The 15,029-nt window shown below is 45.6% G+C and overlaps 5 protein-coding genes across 5 annotated transcripts; 4 read left to right on the plus strand and 1 right to left on the minus strand.

Annotated features, from left to right (window-relative positions):
• Positions 1-1,313: 1,313 nt before the first annotated feature.
• Positions 1,314-3,034, minus strand: cp9 (putative serine carboxypeptidase; the record flags this gene model as incomplete). Its single annotated transcript, XM_056923145.1, has 2 exons — positions 1,314-2,674; positions 2,797-3,034. 2 exons carry the CDS (start codon positions 3,032-3,034, stop codon positions 1,314-1,316), a joined length of 1,599 nt encoding a protein of 532 aa, XP_056781182.1.
• Positions 3,035-4,817: 1,783 nt separating this feature from the next.
• N7478_006932 (TCP11 family protein) lies at positions 4,818-6,841 on the plus strand (the record flags this gene model as incomplete). The annotated part of the gene is made up of 2 exons (XM_056923146.1): positions 4,818-5,720; positions 5,804-6,841. The coding sequence occupies 2 exons, from the start codon at positions 4,818-4,820 to the stop codon at positions 6,839-6,841; spliced, it is 1,941 nt and encodes a 646-aa protein (XP_056781183.1).
• A 1,415-nt stretch (positions 6,842-8,256) lies between these two features.
• N7478_006933 (uncharacterized protein) lies at positions 8,257-11,013 on the plus strand (the record flags this gene model as incomplete). The annotated part of the gene is made up of 3 exons (XM_056923147.1): positions 8,257-8,373; positions 8,435-8,936; positions 8,990-11,013. The coding sequence occupies 3 exons, from the start codon at positions 8,257-8,259 to the stop codon at positions 11,011-11,013; spliced, it is 2,643 nt and encodes an 880-aa protein (XP_056781184.1).
• A 730-nt stretch (positions 11,014-11,743) lies between these two features.
• Positions 11,744-12,151, plus strand: N7478_006934 (uncharacterized protein; the record flags this gene model as incomplete). Its single annotated transcript, XM_056923148.1, has 1 exon — positions 11,744-12,151. The coding sequence occupies one exon, from the start codon at positions 11,744-11,746 to the stop codon at positions 12,149-12,151; it is 408 nt and encodes a 135-aa protein (XP_056781185.1).
• Positions 12,152-12,559: 408 nt separating this feature from the next.
• On the plus strand, positions 12,560-13,326 carry N7478_006935 (uncharacterized protein; the record flags this gene model as incomplete). Its single annotated transcript, XM_056923149.1, has 2 exons — positions 12,560-13,091; positions 13,172-13,326. 2 exons carry the CDS (start codon positions 12,560-12,562, stop codon positions 13,324-13,326), a joined length of 687 nt encoding a protein of 228 aa, XP_056781186.1.
• Positions 13,327-15,029: the final 1,703 nt, after the last annotated feature.

Genomic DNA, 15,029 nt, shown 5'->3' on the forward strand with positions numbered 1-15,029 from the left:
ATGTACTACTTTGATCCTTTACAGTTATTTGGGTGAAATTTAGCTAGAAGCCTATATGCTACGTACTACTAGTGGGAAAGACAAGTTGAGAAAATTGCGAGAGGTCCACAAGTTTTGACCGACTTGCCCCCAAGATAGTAGACTCGGATGTCATCCCTAACCAGACACCTGGAGAAATGTATGAGAAATACCTATTCAAGGGAACATTCGAGTAATTACTCACGTATTAAGACTCGTTCAACGGTCAACGAGAGAGACTCGTCGTAAAACTCAAAATGATTATGATGTCTAATGTTCTACGAGTCGCTACATATGGATGTTTGTTTGAGTGGCCTTCTTGGACTTCTAGCAGTACCCCTGCAATAACCATTCTTCTTCTGATCCCTAAAACAAGATAGAAAGAATAATTCATCGAATAAATATATCAAACTCATTCAGAACTTCTTCTCCTTACTCCACGCTTGGTATCGTCATAATACACCCCGGAGTTTAAAACCCCAAAACCAACCAGCCCGGATCTTGACAGTCCACGCTGACCTGGCAAATATTAGTATATAATCAATTGCCCCACATACTATGAGAACGATAATGTTTATTACAGTGTTTATGTTTGTAACCCTGACTCATGGTGAGCAGTGATGAGTAAAGGGGGCCAATTGACAACAAATGACGGTGCGAGGTGTAATACTGAGTAATGGTTACATTGATTGATGCATAATGTGTGTTAATGGGTCATTATTTCTCATGGTGATTCTTTTTGCTAATGTTCTGTTGTTTTGGGTGTGGCTCTTCTTGGCTTCGAGTTGAGTGTTGGATCGATATAGGGGTGGAATAGTACCAGTTTACAGTTACTATCGGATAGCTTATATAGTGCGAATAAGTATACAGTCAATAGAATAGAAAAAGTATCTGCTACAACTCAAGAATGATAGAAGTCAATGACTTCAGAAATTATACATTCAAGTTGGTAAGTGGTGGATCATCCAAACTGAAACTACCTATACAATCAATCCCCTGGCACATGACGAAGACCTTGCTCTGAACCAGACATACTCTGGGATTTACGCTTTCAATGATGTATTGATATTGTCGACATCGTCCGAAGCCTTTTCTCCTTCTAATACAGCTAAATGATTTGTCAATTTGGATCCTTACTAACACCTGAAATGCGAAACGCCATCTAGTCTCCTTTCCATTTTTCAGTATTGTACATGCACATCACCATAATGTCTCTCCGGTCCGGATCCCACCGAAGGATTAAAAAATCTAATAACCTGAACCCTGAACCCGAACCTTGAAAAGATAAAATACCCCTAACCTGTCCTCCCGTCAATCACAACATCCCGTACGAAAGAGAACATATCCTGCGGCTTCGTCGCAAACACGCTATGCCCAGCCCCTTCAAACAGATGATAAGACACCCCCCTCTCCACAGTCCAGATCCCAGTCCTAGCACTACTATTAGTCGAAAGAGTATCATTTTCCATACCAGCAATTGGCGCCGCATCGTCAACATAAAAGGATCTGCTGGGCTTGCTTTGGAACCCCTGTGCACCTCTCCATGTCATATTCTGGATTGAAAGTTGTGTTCCGATATGATTGATCAGCATATCCAGTTCCCCATTATAAATATGAAGAGAGATATTATGCTTCGTGACCAATGAAGGGAGAAGAGAATACTCCGGCGGCTCGACAAAGTCGTTATCCTCGAGTGTGGAGAGAATAGTCCCGTTGCAAGCCGTGTATACTCCACTTTCCCCAACATGTAGAGCAGATTGCACATCCGGTCGACTGAAATAGTCCTCTAATAGCGGGATCGGGTTAACAGTTGAACAGTCGTAAGTTAGATCGTAAATGCTGAAGCATGAAGGACCCGAGCCATTCGCCGAGGACGCATACATATAGTTCTCTGCTGTTGAAAAAGATGCACAGGGACCGTAGCATGTTGAGTTCAAAATAGAATAAAACACCTCTTCCGGAGTAGAAGGCGCTTCATCACAAGTTCCACCCAGAATACCCAGATCAGAATTGTCTCGAGATGAAAGACCTAAGCTTCGCCGCCGACGATAATTGATATACTCCGGATTTCCAGGAATATGTATCTTCCCCTTAGGTGGATAAATATTTGCCTGGTTCAGCACTGTATCAAACCCACAAACCTCATCCGCAGAACTAAACGCCGAAAGAATATCATTCGGAACCCCAAGAAGACTATTCTGTGAATGCATATATGTCCCCATTGCAACGGATGACATTGCCGCAGCATTTCCCCAGGACCCATCACCAAGCGACATTGAGTGAAGCTTGATAGAGAATGAATTTGAATGGTTTCCGGTTCCCTCCATCAATGCATTAGCGAAATAGGGCACGAAGATACCCGCATATGACTCGCCGATTAAATGGACGTTCTTCGATTGGAGATGAGGGAATTTCTCGAAGAATGCATGCAGCCATAATGCAAAGTCTCTTGTCACTTGACTATTGGACCGGACGAGTGAGCTGGCGGTTGAGAAGCCCGTACCGACGGGTTGGTCCACGTAGAGGACATTGCCTAGTTTTGTCCAGGAGTATGGATTTTCGATGAGGCGGGTGGAGTTGTCGGTGAAGGATATTGGACCGTTTCCTGTTGTTAGGCCTATGAGGGAGGAGCAGCCGGGACCGCCATTTAGCCAAACTATGTTTAGTATAGTTGGTTAGTAAGTGTGTTTTCCCCCCCATTTCCCCCCCCCCTTTTTTGTGAGGTGCGGTGGTAGCTGAATCTATTTTTGGAGATAATTAGGGCATAGGTGGACTTACCGATTAATTGATCGTCATATGCAGGATTCTCTGCATTGAAAAGCCAGAAGAAGATCTCGTTGCCCTGTCTTCCCGGAACCGGTAGTCGACCGGCCCAACTAGATGGTAGGGCGGGGCTATCGGGGAGGGAGTGGACCTGAAATTGTGAGGTATCGAAAGGTGAAGAATTGCGGGATAATAGAATGGTTCGAATAGCCCAGAAGATTGAAAAAAAGTAGAAGATCGTCGTCAGCCCCATGGTGGTATCGGTATCGGTATCCGCTTATGTAGTATTGTCGCGATCGCGAATCACGCCGAATAATAAATGAAATGCTGAAAATACTGGGATATCTGAAGCTGGAGATGGAATCCTTGCAACTTCATGATAAAAATATATAGGAAAAAAGAAATAAGATCATGATGGTGAAGGGGAACTCATCCAGTTTCCTGATTTGGGTGTCTATAGAGCTTCCCGGTTGGGGAAAGTCTATAGAGAACCCGATTCGGACGGAGCTGAATAACATGGTTGAGACTGATTAATTAATCCTCGTCATGTCTGATGATGTCTGTTTGAATGTGACCTGATGTTTTTTTTTTTTTTTTTTTCTGATTTTTCCCGTAATACTTCTGTGATTTCTGTGTTCTGTTTGGTGATGAGTATCCAGTCTATGCAGAGTATTGTCCACTCAAGTGCTGCAGAGTCCATAGTAGTTCCCGAGTGGATAAACATGTTGATAGTGAGTGACGATCATTACCGGAAAAGAGATAGACTGTGATGCCTGAATCCCCAGGCACAAACAACTTTAAACCGAACGCGCATCCACCTCAATTAGGTCAATTCGATCTGTTCAATACTATTCAGTGAGATGCTTTTCAACATTACACCAGATCCCGAATGATTGTTAACCTGACCAAGCTGGTCAAGTTACCAGAGTGGTTCCCCGATCAATGCCAATCTCCCAGCGTTCACGTGGCCAGTGCGTCAGGAAAAGTGAGGCGTTGGAAATCCGGCATCCGGAACCCCTTGAACCCTCTCTCCCCTTTCCATAGAGTTTAAAATTATTATGGGTCTTGGATATCTCTTTTTTTTATTCTATTTTCCCCTATCGTCGTTTCTTGTCTCGTCATGCAGAATAGGGGGCATGATCCGATCTGAGGAGTCTTGCTGGGTTCATCCGGGTAGCAGCAGTGGAATGTGATGGTTGCGTCCACCCGAATCCGTCATTGGTTTTCTTGAAAACGTTCGGTGCTCGACTATATCAATGCCAACCCGGTCTCTTGCCCAATTATTGCCTTTTCTTTTTTGGTCTTTTTTGGCTCCTTTGGCTCTTGAACTCTGCAGGTGCTTTTACCACCCTCCCTCCTCTACGTTTCTTGCCCAGTGCTAGTTCTAGCCCCATTGGTTGTTCCGGATCTACTGAAGAAACATCTTCAAACCGTCGATCAGGAACATCGTTCCACATTGTGAATCAACACCTTTTCTTGATTTTCTTTCTTTGCTTTTGGAGACAGGCTCAGATCCTTCGTTTCACCATCTCAGAATTCTCTATCCGCCAATTTATTTTTTTCCAATCAAAAGAAGTCTGGACCACGAGGACCGATCGTCGGCAGATCCAAGCTTCCTCGGTGGCTCCACAGCGAATTGACAGCTCACTTGCATCACTTTGTCGGCAACGCGGATTGGCTGCCTGTCTGAGGCAAACAAAGCGATCAAAACAAGAGGTGAGTGGGAACAAATTAAAATCAGGGGGAAAAAAAAGAAAAGAAAGAAAATAAATCCAGTTGCATAAGGCAGTGGTTGAGAGACAGCCGAGAAAGCTGTTTCCTGATTCCCTTGCAAGTTGGGGGGAGTTCGTGATGGCGCAGGGCGCGTTGCCACAAGGAAAAAGAAAAGAAAAAGAAAAAGTTAAAAAAAAATTGGGAAAAAACTTGAAATGATCAAAATGTTACCTTATCTAACAATTTCATAGGATTTAGGGCAGAGATCGTCTTGTATTTCTTATCACCTTGTTCGGTTCTTTTGTCTTTTTTGACCTTTCCCCATGGATCTTCAGGGGACAAAAGAGGCCCGGACCCAGGAGGAGGGTGCCGACGGTCCATTAGACGCCTATGGAGCTGGGAGCAGTCGCTCAAATGATTATCGCAAGAACGAGAGGCGCGACTCTCATAGCCATGACAAACCGTCCAACGTGCGCCCGCTTCGTCGTCGGCAATCACCCTTCACATACCCGCCAGGAACCCGCCAACCTGCCTCCTCGTCCTCCACAACTTCGCGAAGAGAATCCTCACCATCCCCAGAAGCGACTGCAATTCCAAAGGCCCTAGGGTTAAGTTCTCGAGAGCAGCGAATAATATGCAAAGCGCGTCGGAACCCCCCAGTGACAAAGAAAACACTCAGCGAACTCGATCTGCCCTGTATAATGAGCAACATCAATCTCCGCATGGACGCCAATTTCGATCGTGATCTACATTTCAAACCCGATCTGGAAGGTGAAAAGGGGCATCGCAAACGGAAAGAATCAACCGATTATTGGGATTCAATGGCCACGGAAATTGCGATCTATGCGTATCATGCTGCTAACCCCGGCGATGCAGAGGATCAATCCGGTCAGAGTCCCCAGCGCACATTTGAGCCTCGTCTACCAGCTATGTTTGAGACCCTACAGGAAGTGATTAAAACTCTGGTTCCTGAACGAGATCACCCGAGCGTTATGCAGAATTTGGAGGTGCCCTTGCTCATGCAGCAAATCCGCAAGGGTGTTCTCGATATGGTCGCGCTAGCGACTTGGATGGCGGCTTTACTCAAGACGCACTGTGCTCCGATGCGCGATGAATGGGCAGATCGAATGCTCGAACAAATCACAGAGGGATCTCAATCGCAGCAACCCAAGGAAATCGTCAATGGACTACGGACACTCTTCGGCGTACTAGAGGCAATGAAATTGGTAAGGCGGATCCCCACATGCTCCACAATTATTTTCTTCTTCACCCAAAGAACATTCAAGCTAATTATAACCTTATTTTCTAGGATGTTGCCAATCACCAAATACGGACTTTTCGCGTTCTTCTCATCGAGGATACAGTACCCTTTCTGCAAGAATATTTCGAAGACAAAATCAGCCGCGGGAGTTTCCATGTAGAATCCGCACGTGTATGGTATCTCGGCGCAAAAGATCGCGCTCAACAAGAAGACGAGCAAAAGAGCCCTGTAACAATTTCATCTCCCCAACAAGAGGATATCAGACCCCTCGAGGTTTTCTTCCGCGGAATATCCGATCAGCTTCTTCAATTTACCCCTCCCGCTGAATTCCCTGAAACCTTCCTCTTCGACTCAGATCGACTCTGGCAACTTCGCTCCACGATTCAAAGCCTCATCAACCTCGAAATCGCCTGGTATATCTTCGAATCATACGTATATACCCGAAACCGATACCTCTCCGCCCGCGAAGAAACATACTCTACCTTCCGCTCACGTATCTGGTCCCTAATGGAAGATGGCCAAGACACGGAGAGCCGAGTCATGAATTCGATGGACGAAGAGGACCCCGATTTCCGCGGCAGTGCACGCTGGATACAGAACATGCGCAGTATCGCGCTTGAAATTGCACGCTTTGCCTGCGCAGCCTGTAGTCTTGATTCCATCGTTGCCGATGAAGTCATTTCACCTATCGAAGCAGCTCTCGAATGGCATCTCTCCAATGAGACCGATCTCTTCCATTACTTCCAAAATGCCATGCGCGAGAAGATCCTAGAAGCTACCATTTCTTCTGCCCGCAAATATCTTCCTCTATCACCACTCGCCATTTGTGAATCTCAGCGTGTTGCACCCGCTTCTTCAAATACCGGTCCCCTGGTATCTACCGGACCTTCCACACATCCTAACTCTCACTCGCATCCTGCCTCCAATAATAACATGCAGCCCGCGCCACCTCAACAACACGATATAGAGCGCATTGGTATGCGTCTCGCTCACCTGGGTGTTCTACACTGGCGCGTATGGGCTCCGCTCTTGTATCTGCGAGACGAACTCGCAGACCTCGACTTGGGCACTGGCGCCTTCGTATAATATGCTTTGTACTAGGCATATTCTACAAACACCAATACGCAAGCCGAAATTTATCAGCATGGCATTGGTATCCTAATTTCCTGATTTCTGTTTATTTCCTGTTTTGATATACACTTCAGCGTCTGCATTTATTCTTTGGCGTTACTTCCTCCCGCGGAATCATGGTTGCAATAACTGGCGCTGGTCAATATGGGGTGTTTATTTTGGACTTCACTTGTTTGTTTGTTTTTTGAATGTCTTGATCAATCTTCGAGATCTATCATTGCATGGACTTGGAAAATAGAAAGATGGCGTTATTGGGTTCAATTTTGTTTTTCTTTTTTTCATCTACAATCAACTTTGGAAGCTTAACTAGATTTGAATATCAAGACTAATTACTCTTGTCAAACAAAGTACTGAGAATCGTTCTGGAATTCTTCCTCGTATATGCAAGCAATGATCAGAATAAGGATAAGGATAAAAATAGCCATAACAATGTATGCAGATTAAGTGCCGAATCGTATGTCCAGATCGATCTTGACGCGTGCAGATATGGTCCGTGCCCCTGTCGATCACCAACCACATTGAGACCCTTTGTGCCTCGCTCGGTATTTTGAATATCTCCACAATCACAGGGGTCTCAATCGGCAATGAATCCAAAGCACCACAAGAAATACTGTATTAGTATGATAATACTGCTTGGCTGATTCTGCAACGCAGACATTCAAATATCACCGAAGATCTCACTCAATGCGAAATCCCGCAAACCGATCGATGACGCGAAGTCCGGAGATGAGGATGAGAATTTTCATCCTTGGCGGGCCCACGATGCCCTCAATGCCGGAATAATGGAAGAAGGTCTTATTCGTCAAGCCAAGCCTTCCGTGGCGCAGTCACAATAAAATACTGATCTGACAGGGTCATCAGAATCAGAAATGGTACTCCATATCCTGGGACTTGCAAGTCTCTACATATCAATTACGTTCAGCAACGCCAGCTACTATTAGACATATCAGTCTACACTTCTATATGGAATCGAATGTTCCATAAGAACTTCAAAATGACGCGCTGATCGATCGAGATTTTAATCTTCCGAGAACCATTCACACCCGGACCCTTTTTTTCCCGGGGCGCGATGCGCTAGCCGTAATAGAGGCTGATCGGCCACTATCTACGCCGATCACAAACAATACGAGAGTCGGTTCCCACTTCAAAATCTGGATAAGCTCGTGGTTAGGGCAGATACAGACGGGACAATAGGGGCTAGCAAAAGCAGAGCAGAGCAGAGCACAATGGGTGATCCGATCTCAGGCTCGTGTTGATTTTTTGACGATGCAGTAGAGTACATTCTTTCCTTTTCAACCTCGTCGTCGCTCTTTGGATTTTGGTTCAAGTCACTCTTTTCGGATTCTTCGGACCCAATCCATTCATTTAATATGGCCCCTCTTTGGTCTTGGTTGGGTGCTTTTTTGGCTGCTGTCCCTGTGGCTTTGGCGGCGCATGGAGATCCAATTGCTCAGAAGTACATTGTTGAGTTTGTTGATTCTAAGACTGTTCGTTTACATTGATCCGGTGTTATCTTGAGTCTTTTAATTGACTAATCGGTCTATATAGTCGTCTGCAAGCTTTCTCTCTACACTGAATAAGAAGGGTATTCCGGCTAGCCTTAACCACGACCTGTCATTCGCTCTTTTCAATGGTGGTTCCTTCACACTGCTCAATGATAGCAAGAACGAAGCTGCGGTCGTCAAGCAGATTGCCTCATGGCCCACTGTGAAGAAGGTCTCCCCCGTTCGAGAGCTGCAACAACCCAAGCAAAAGGTTTCTAGCGTGGCCCACGGCGCACCTACTCGCCACAACGTTCCTTCTCATGGCCTCCGACGCCGTGATACAGCGGATCATGATGGAAATGACTATCCCCACGTCATGACTGGAGTTGACAAGCTGCGCGCGGAGGGTTACCTGGGAACTGGAATTCGCGTTGCTGTCGTGGACTCCGGGGTTGACTATACACACCCTGCTCTTGGAGGCTGCTTTGGAAAGGGTTGCTTGGTTGAATTCGGCTTCAACTTCTTGGACAACACTACTGACCCTTATGAAGCTCATGCTGGCCACGGTATGTCTATGGGAATTTTAGTCAAGTTGAATAATTTCGCTAATCATGTGTAGGAACTCATGTCTCTGGACTGATCGCCGCCCAGCCAAACCCATATAACTTCACTGGTGTCGCTCCGAATGTGACTCTGGGTCATTATAAGATCATTGGCAAGCAAACTGTCAGTTATGGCACTGATATTATCACTGCGGCTTTCAAGAGGGCCTATGAGGACAAAGCAGATATCATCTCCGCTTCTTTCGGCTCGTACAAGGGCTGGAGTGATGAGCCGTGGGGAGAATTGGTTCAGAAGCTGGCAGCCCATGGTCTTCCCACGTTCATTGCTAGTGGAAATGACGGAAGCTTCGGTTTGTTCCTAGGTTCTAACGGTGTTGACAACGCTGCCGCCATTGGTGTTGGAGCCTTCAACAACAAGTATAGCCCTTTGCTACTTACAGGCGCTAGCTACTCTACCCAAAACTCCACCAAGGAATTTGGCTGGCAGATTGCAGGTGACTCGGACTTCAAGAATGGTTCTTATGCCTTGTATCCAAGCAGTATTAACGCCTCCATTGTTGGCGATTCCTGTGAACCGTGGACAGGAAGTCACCCGGATCTGTCTAACAAGATTGTCTTGATACGCTATGGTGGCTGCCGCGGTAGTGAACAGCAAGCTAATGCGGTCAATGCCGGTGCTAAGAACATCCTATTCTACAATAATGAGCCTGGCACTTATGAGTTTTCTACGATAAACCCCAATCTCACAGCGTTGGCAATGGTTTCTGCCCAAACTGGCGAGAACTGGGTTAAGCTTGCTGCATCTGGTGCTAACATCACACTGCACATGACCAGTGAAAAACATGCCAAGACCATATTCATCAACGAGACTAACCCTCAGTCTGGAGGTCAGATCGGCGAATACACCCAGTGGGGTCCTAGTAACCAGATCCTCCCCGCAACAGCCGTTGGGGGAGTCGGTGGATTCATGCTGTCAACCTGGCCCGTTCCAGAGGGCAGTTACGCTATTGAGACTGGTACCTCGATGGCAACTCCATACGTCGCTGGTTGTGTTGCTCTTCTGATGGAGGCTCGCGGTAAGGGCAACGTGACCCCTGCCGAGATCAAGGCTCTGCTATCTACCACTGCCAACCCCAACGTCTTCCACGACGGCGTGACTGCATCACCATTCCTCGGATCAGTAGCTCAACAAGGTGGCGGTCTCATTGATGCCTACAAGTTCCTCCACACCACCACCGAGTTCAACGTCAGCGTCATCTCGTTCAACGACACTCAGCACATCGCCCCGGCCTATATCCGCATCAGAAACACCGGTTCCACACCTCGTGTCTACTCTGTCGGCCACGTCGGCGCTGCTACTGTCTACACGCTCCCCGAAAACAGCACCATTCCCCAGGAGAACAAACTCGGCGACTTTGTTGACCGTACCACCATTGGTGCTTCGCTCAACTTCAGCTCCACCCGTATTTCCATCGCTGCCGGTAGCTCAACTGTCCTAAAAGTCACCCCTCACCTTCCTAAGGGCCTTTATCCCCACCGCATTCCAGTATACAGTGGATACATTACTCTGAATGGAACCAGCTCCGCAGACTCTTTCTCCGTTCCTTATCTAGGCGTTGCCACCGATATGCGCAACGTGACTATCCTCGACACAACACAAGGCAACTACATCGTCGATAGCGCCACCGAGGAACGCATCGAAGAAAACCACCACTTTACCCTTCCTAACCCCAAGTCTTCTGACAATGGCGACAGTGGAAACACCAGCTACCCCATTTTCAAGACAATCCTTTCCATGGGTACGGATCTGCTCCTCGTCGGCGTCAAGTCAGCCAACGGTAGCACTGTTCTCCCTGTTTCTGCGCCCCAGACGGCCCTTGCACGGACTGTCGATGGTGTCAGTGGCCCAGCAAGCTCTTCCTTTACTGGTGAACTGGCGAATGGTACTTATGTTCCGGAGGGTGACTACGTCATGGTTGTGCGTGCTCTGAAGATCTTCGGTAATCGTCATGATCCTAGAGATTATGAGACTGTGCGGACTGTTCCTTTTGGAATTAAGTATGCTCCTACTTCTAACTAGAGGCTGGGATATCTTCTGTAGATAAACTTTTTGTTTTCCTATAGATTCTTTGCACTTTAGGCAGGCTGTTGGGGCTTCCTTGCGGAATTTGAGGAGGAAAATTTCAATCAAGCTTGCATCTACTTTAATAACTTTGGAGGTAATCTTTCTTCACATAATGTACAATTTTGAATACCCTTGTCGATATTATCGTTTATTCCATTTATGTAGTATAGGTTATATCGACAGCTCCTTTGATATCGATGAGGCCCTAATACTATAAGTTTTATATAATAAAGAGATTTATTCCCCTGCAATAGTCATTCCCAACAAAGTGACTAGTGACCCAACTCATGGAAGATTCCAGGATTGTATCAACCCATGCGGAGGAGGCCCGAGTGAACACTGAATATGCCCCTGTGCCGACTTACCCGTGGGCCCAAACCCCCTAACCTATTTTCCCTAAACCTGCATTTCCCTGATATTTTGCACTCTAGTCTGTTAGTTGAGTGAGAACGACCTACCGCAGTATCGGCACGAGAAAGTCAATACGCGTTGAGATAGTTAGGAGTAGGAGAAAATGGAATAATATCGAACTGGATTGAAGAAGGACGAAAGTACAATATAGTGGGAGACATATCAATGTCCACTGCAGTGTGGCCTGATCTGCCACGCAAATACTGTCTACAACAACCCCAGTAAGGAAACACTGCGAAATACTCAACTGCGCCTCTTGGGTTTTTCTCTCAACATGTCTTTGCAAAATCTTCCGACCGAACTGTTAGATCAGATCTGCAGCCATCTAGAGACGCGCGATTTGAACTCACTTCGACTTACATGCGAGGAATTATTACAAGAATTTCAAAAGTTTTATGGTGATCATCACCACGGGACAATATACATGATTGTCACAAGTGACGCACTCCGGCAGCTGCAACAGATTGCCTATCATGAAATTTTCAGGACTTGCGTTAAGAAACTTATCATTCTACCAATTCTCTTCGATGATCACAAGCGATTATCAGAAGCCCGGTTGTTAGCCGAGTTCTCTGCGCGTATTTCATGCCGACCTGAAGAGCGAGATGATCTTCTCAGGAACCTGTACGAGGTACACGAAGCCATAATAACAGATCACGAACTTGCTCTTAACTCGCTGTGAAGTATTTTAGAAGCTTGTATGCTTCGATTCGTCAACCTAGATACCTTCAGACTGCGGGATATGTCTACAAAAGTCCTCGCCCGAGGAAATGTGCTCTTCACACCTGCTTGTCTAGGTTTGAAATTGTTCAGAAAACAGATATCAAGTATTTTTAGGGAATCAGGGGGTTTCAGTTTGCCTGGTAAATCAGACACTTGCGATGTCACTGCAAGGGTCTTGTCGGCACTTTTTCAAGCCATCATTGGCAGCAACCGATACGTCAAAGAGCTTGATACATGTGCACGTGAGTTATGGTGCCAAAGTGCATTGACAAGCCTCGCATTGACGTCGGATGAATGGAAAGAATTGATCCCGCTCATGAAGAGTACAGAGAGTCTACATCCCTGTACTTTGAGGAGAGTAGAAGAAATGACTTCCTATGAGGGTTTCATTGAGCTTGTATTGGCGTGTGCACCGAATCTGCATACGCTCAATATCTCTGGTTGTCTTCAATATATTCCCAAGCTTACAGAGTCTTTCTCTTTTACGCGGCTTCAACACCTTCGGATTTCGGACACTAAAATATATCTCAGCGAATTGATTAACTTCTTACGAACAACAGCACCCACACTCAAGTCTCTTGCGTACAAATTCGTGACGCTGAATGATGAAATCGAGACCGGCGCAGTGGAAGATAAGAAAAAGGAAGCTGAAAGGCTCTGGCGAATCGCTTGGGACTTCTTACGGGATGAAATTTCTGTCAAGTCACTTTATATGACACGTCTCCAATACCAGGACATTGAAGTTCGCGTCACTGATCGTCTACGCCGTGTCTGTGGGTATCCAAAAATCAGTTCAACTGATCCTCGGGCCGTCGCGTATAATGACCAATCGGCTCATATATCTTTTGGCGAATGGATTGATTCACTCAGAATCCGGCCTTTCATCAGAACAGGAACTCGTGAGTCAATGTCTTATGTGTTTCACATTTGTCGGAATGCTAATTACCGGTGGGATTGTCTTGGAAAGAAAATCGTTCAGGGCCTGTAATATGCGCTGGACTAACCCGAGGTATTAATCCTAATATTCGGGGCCGTGGGCCTGTGGGAAAGCCACTCCAACGGAGAATCCAGGACACACTGAGAGCCATGAGAGAAGTGCAGGCGAATGAAGATGAGAGCGGTGATAGGGAATAAATACAGGGTGATCTGTGAACAACTGATTTTTCGGTGGCAGAAGCCGACATCATAACCTTATATTGAAGCTCCAGCTTGAGGAGCTCAATTATTCAAGAATACACTCCAGCAAAAGGGAAAACAAGCCCCAGGGCGCCTAGACAACTTTCAACTTGTCCTCTATTTGGCAAGAGATGACATGACAACTCAAGTCACCTCCACTGGCGATCGAATCCTTGCTCTCGGTACAGTCCTTCGTCAAAAGTTTCCGACCGAAAAAAGATATTGATTTCAAATATATCTTACACCATCGATTCTTGGTTAATGAATCCAAAATTATACTATATTATAGAAGAATTCTAAGAGTGATTTTGAAGAATAAATTTTTTTTTTTTCACTTTGATAAATCTCGAAAATATAAAGAGAAAAAGGACAGGACTTTTAGATATTTTAGCTCTTAAAGAAACATCTATATCTTTTGATTGAATTATTAGTTAAAAAAATATTTTAAGATGGCTTAAAAAGACTTTGATATTTCTTCTATAATATTGTATAATTTCAGATGCAGTAATAAAGAATTTGTGGTGTAAGATGTATTTGAAATTAACAGCTTTTTATCGGTCGCATTTTTCATGCCCGGAAATTTTTGATCGACTACAATGGATGCAGTCTTTCATGATCAGGCATTCATGATTTTATATACCGTGAATACCTCACTAACATTTTTTCTCTACTATCCAGCCGATGCAATTCTCTCCAATAACATTACTCTCTTCTTGCAAAGCCTCGCAAGTCCCTCCGAAGCCACCAAAGACATCGAAACTTCTTTCCTTGGAATGACCATCGAACGCTTCATTCTTTACCCTCCCCGCAATTTCAGAGAAGATGTCAAGGCGAAGCTGGTCCATGCAATTAAAAGTTCAGCGACAAAGCTACTGAATACGACTCCAAAATTCGGCTCTATTGTGCCGATCCAACCAGCTCCAAGTCCATCGGTCTGCAAATATCAAAGACGAAAATGGCACCTGTACGACATGTCAACAACAAACCCATATTCCATGTCGCTCAATAGCTCATCCTAACACCGATTATTCAAACGATACCGGTATCCAACAACTTTTGGAAACTGCAGAGACAGAGGGTTGGAAGCGATGCTCAAACTGCAGAAGAATGGTAAAGCTTTCCACAGGCTGCAACCACATGACTTGCCAGTGAGTATAACAAATTCAATCTGCCTTTATTTACTTTGAGCCAAATAAAGAGTAACACAGTATTGGTTGCGGTCACGAGTTCTGCTATATTTGTGGATTGGAATGGCGGACCTGCCAGTGTCCACTGTGGCATGAGCAAAGACTCATTCAAAGAGCAGCCCAAACTATTGATAATGAAGTTGCATCCGATGCAGACAACGCCCACCGTCAAGAGGCCTTTAATCATATGTACAATGCGTTTCTGCACCACGAAGAGGTTGGATGTCAGCACGATAGAAAGTGGCAGTGGAAATACAGAGAGCACGGGGACTTACAATGTAAGGTTTGTGATCGTGTTCTATCCCAGCACATTTTTGTATGCACGACCTGCCAAATACAGGCTTGTTATCGGTGTCGAAGACATAGACTCGGATGATGATGATGATGATGGTTTTCCGCTTGCATGACTTCCGGTGTGAATCTGCTGGGTGAAAGCTTCAAGCTGTCGGTGATGAATACATAGATGGAGACAAT

This window comes from Penicillium angulare (genome assembly GCF_028827245.1).
Source record: "Penicillium angulare strain IBT 27051 chromosome Unknown utg000004l_segment0_segment0, whole genome shotgun sequence".
NCBI classification, from domain to species: domain Eukaryota; kingdom Fungi; phylum Ascomycota; class Eurotiomycetes; order Eurotiales; family Aspergillaceae; genus Penicillium; species Penicillium angulare.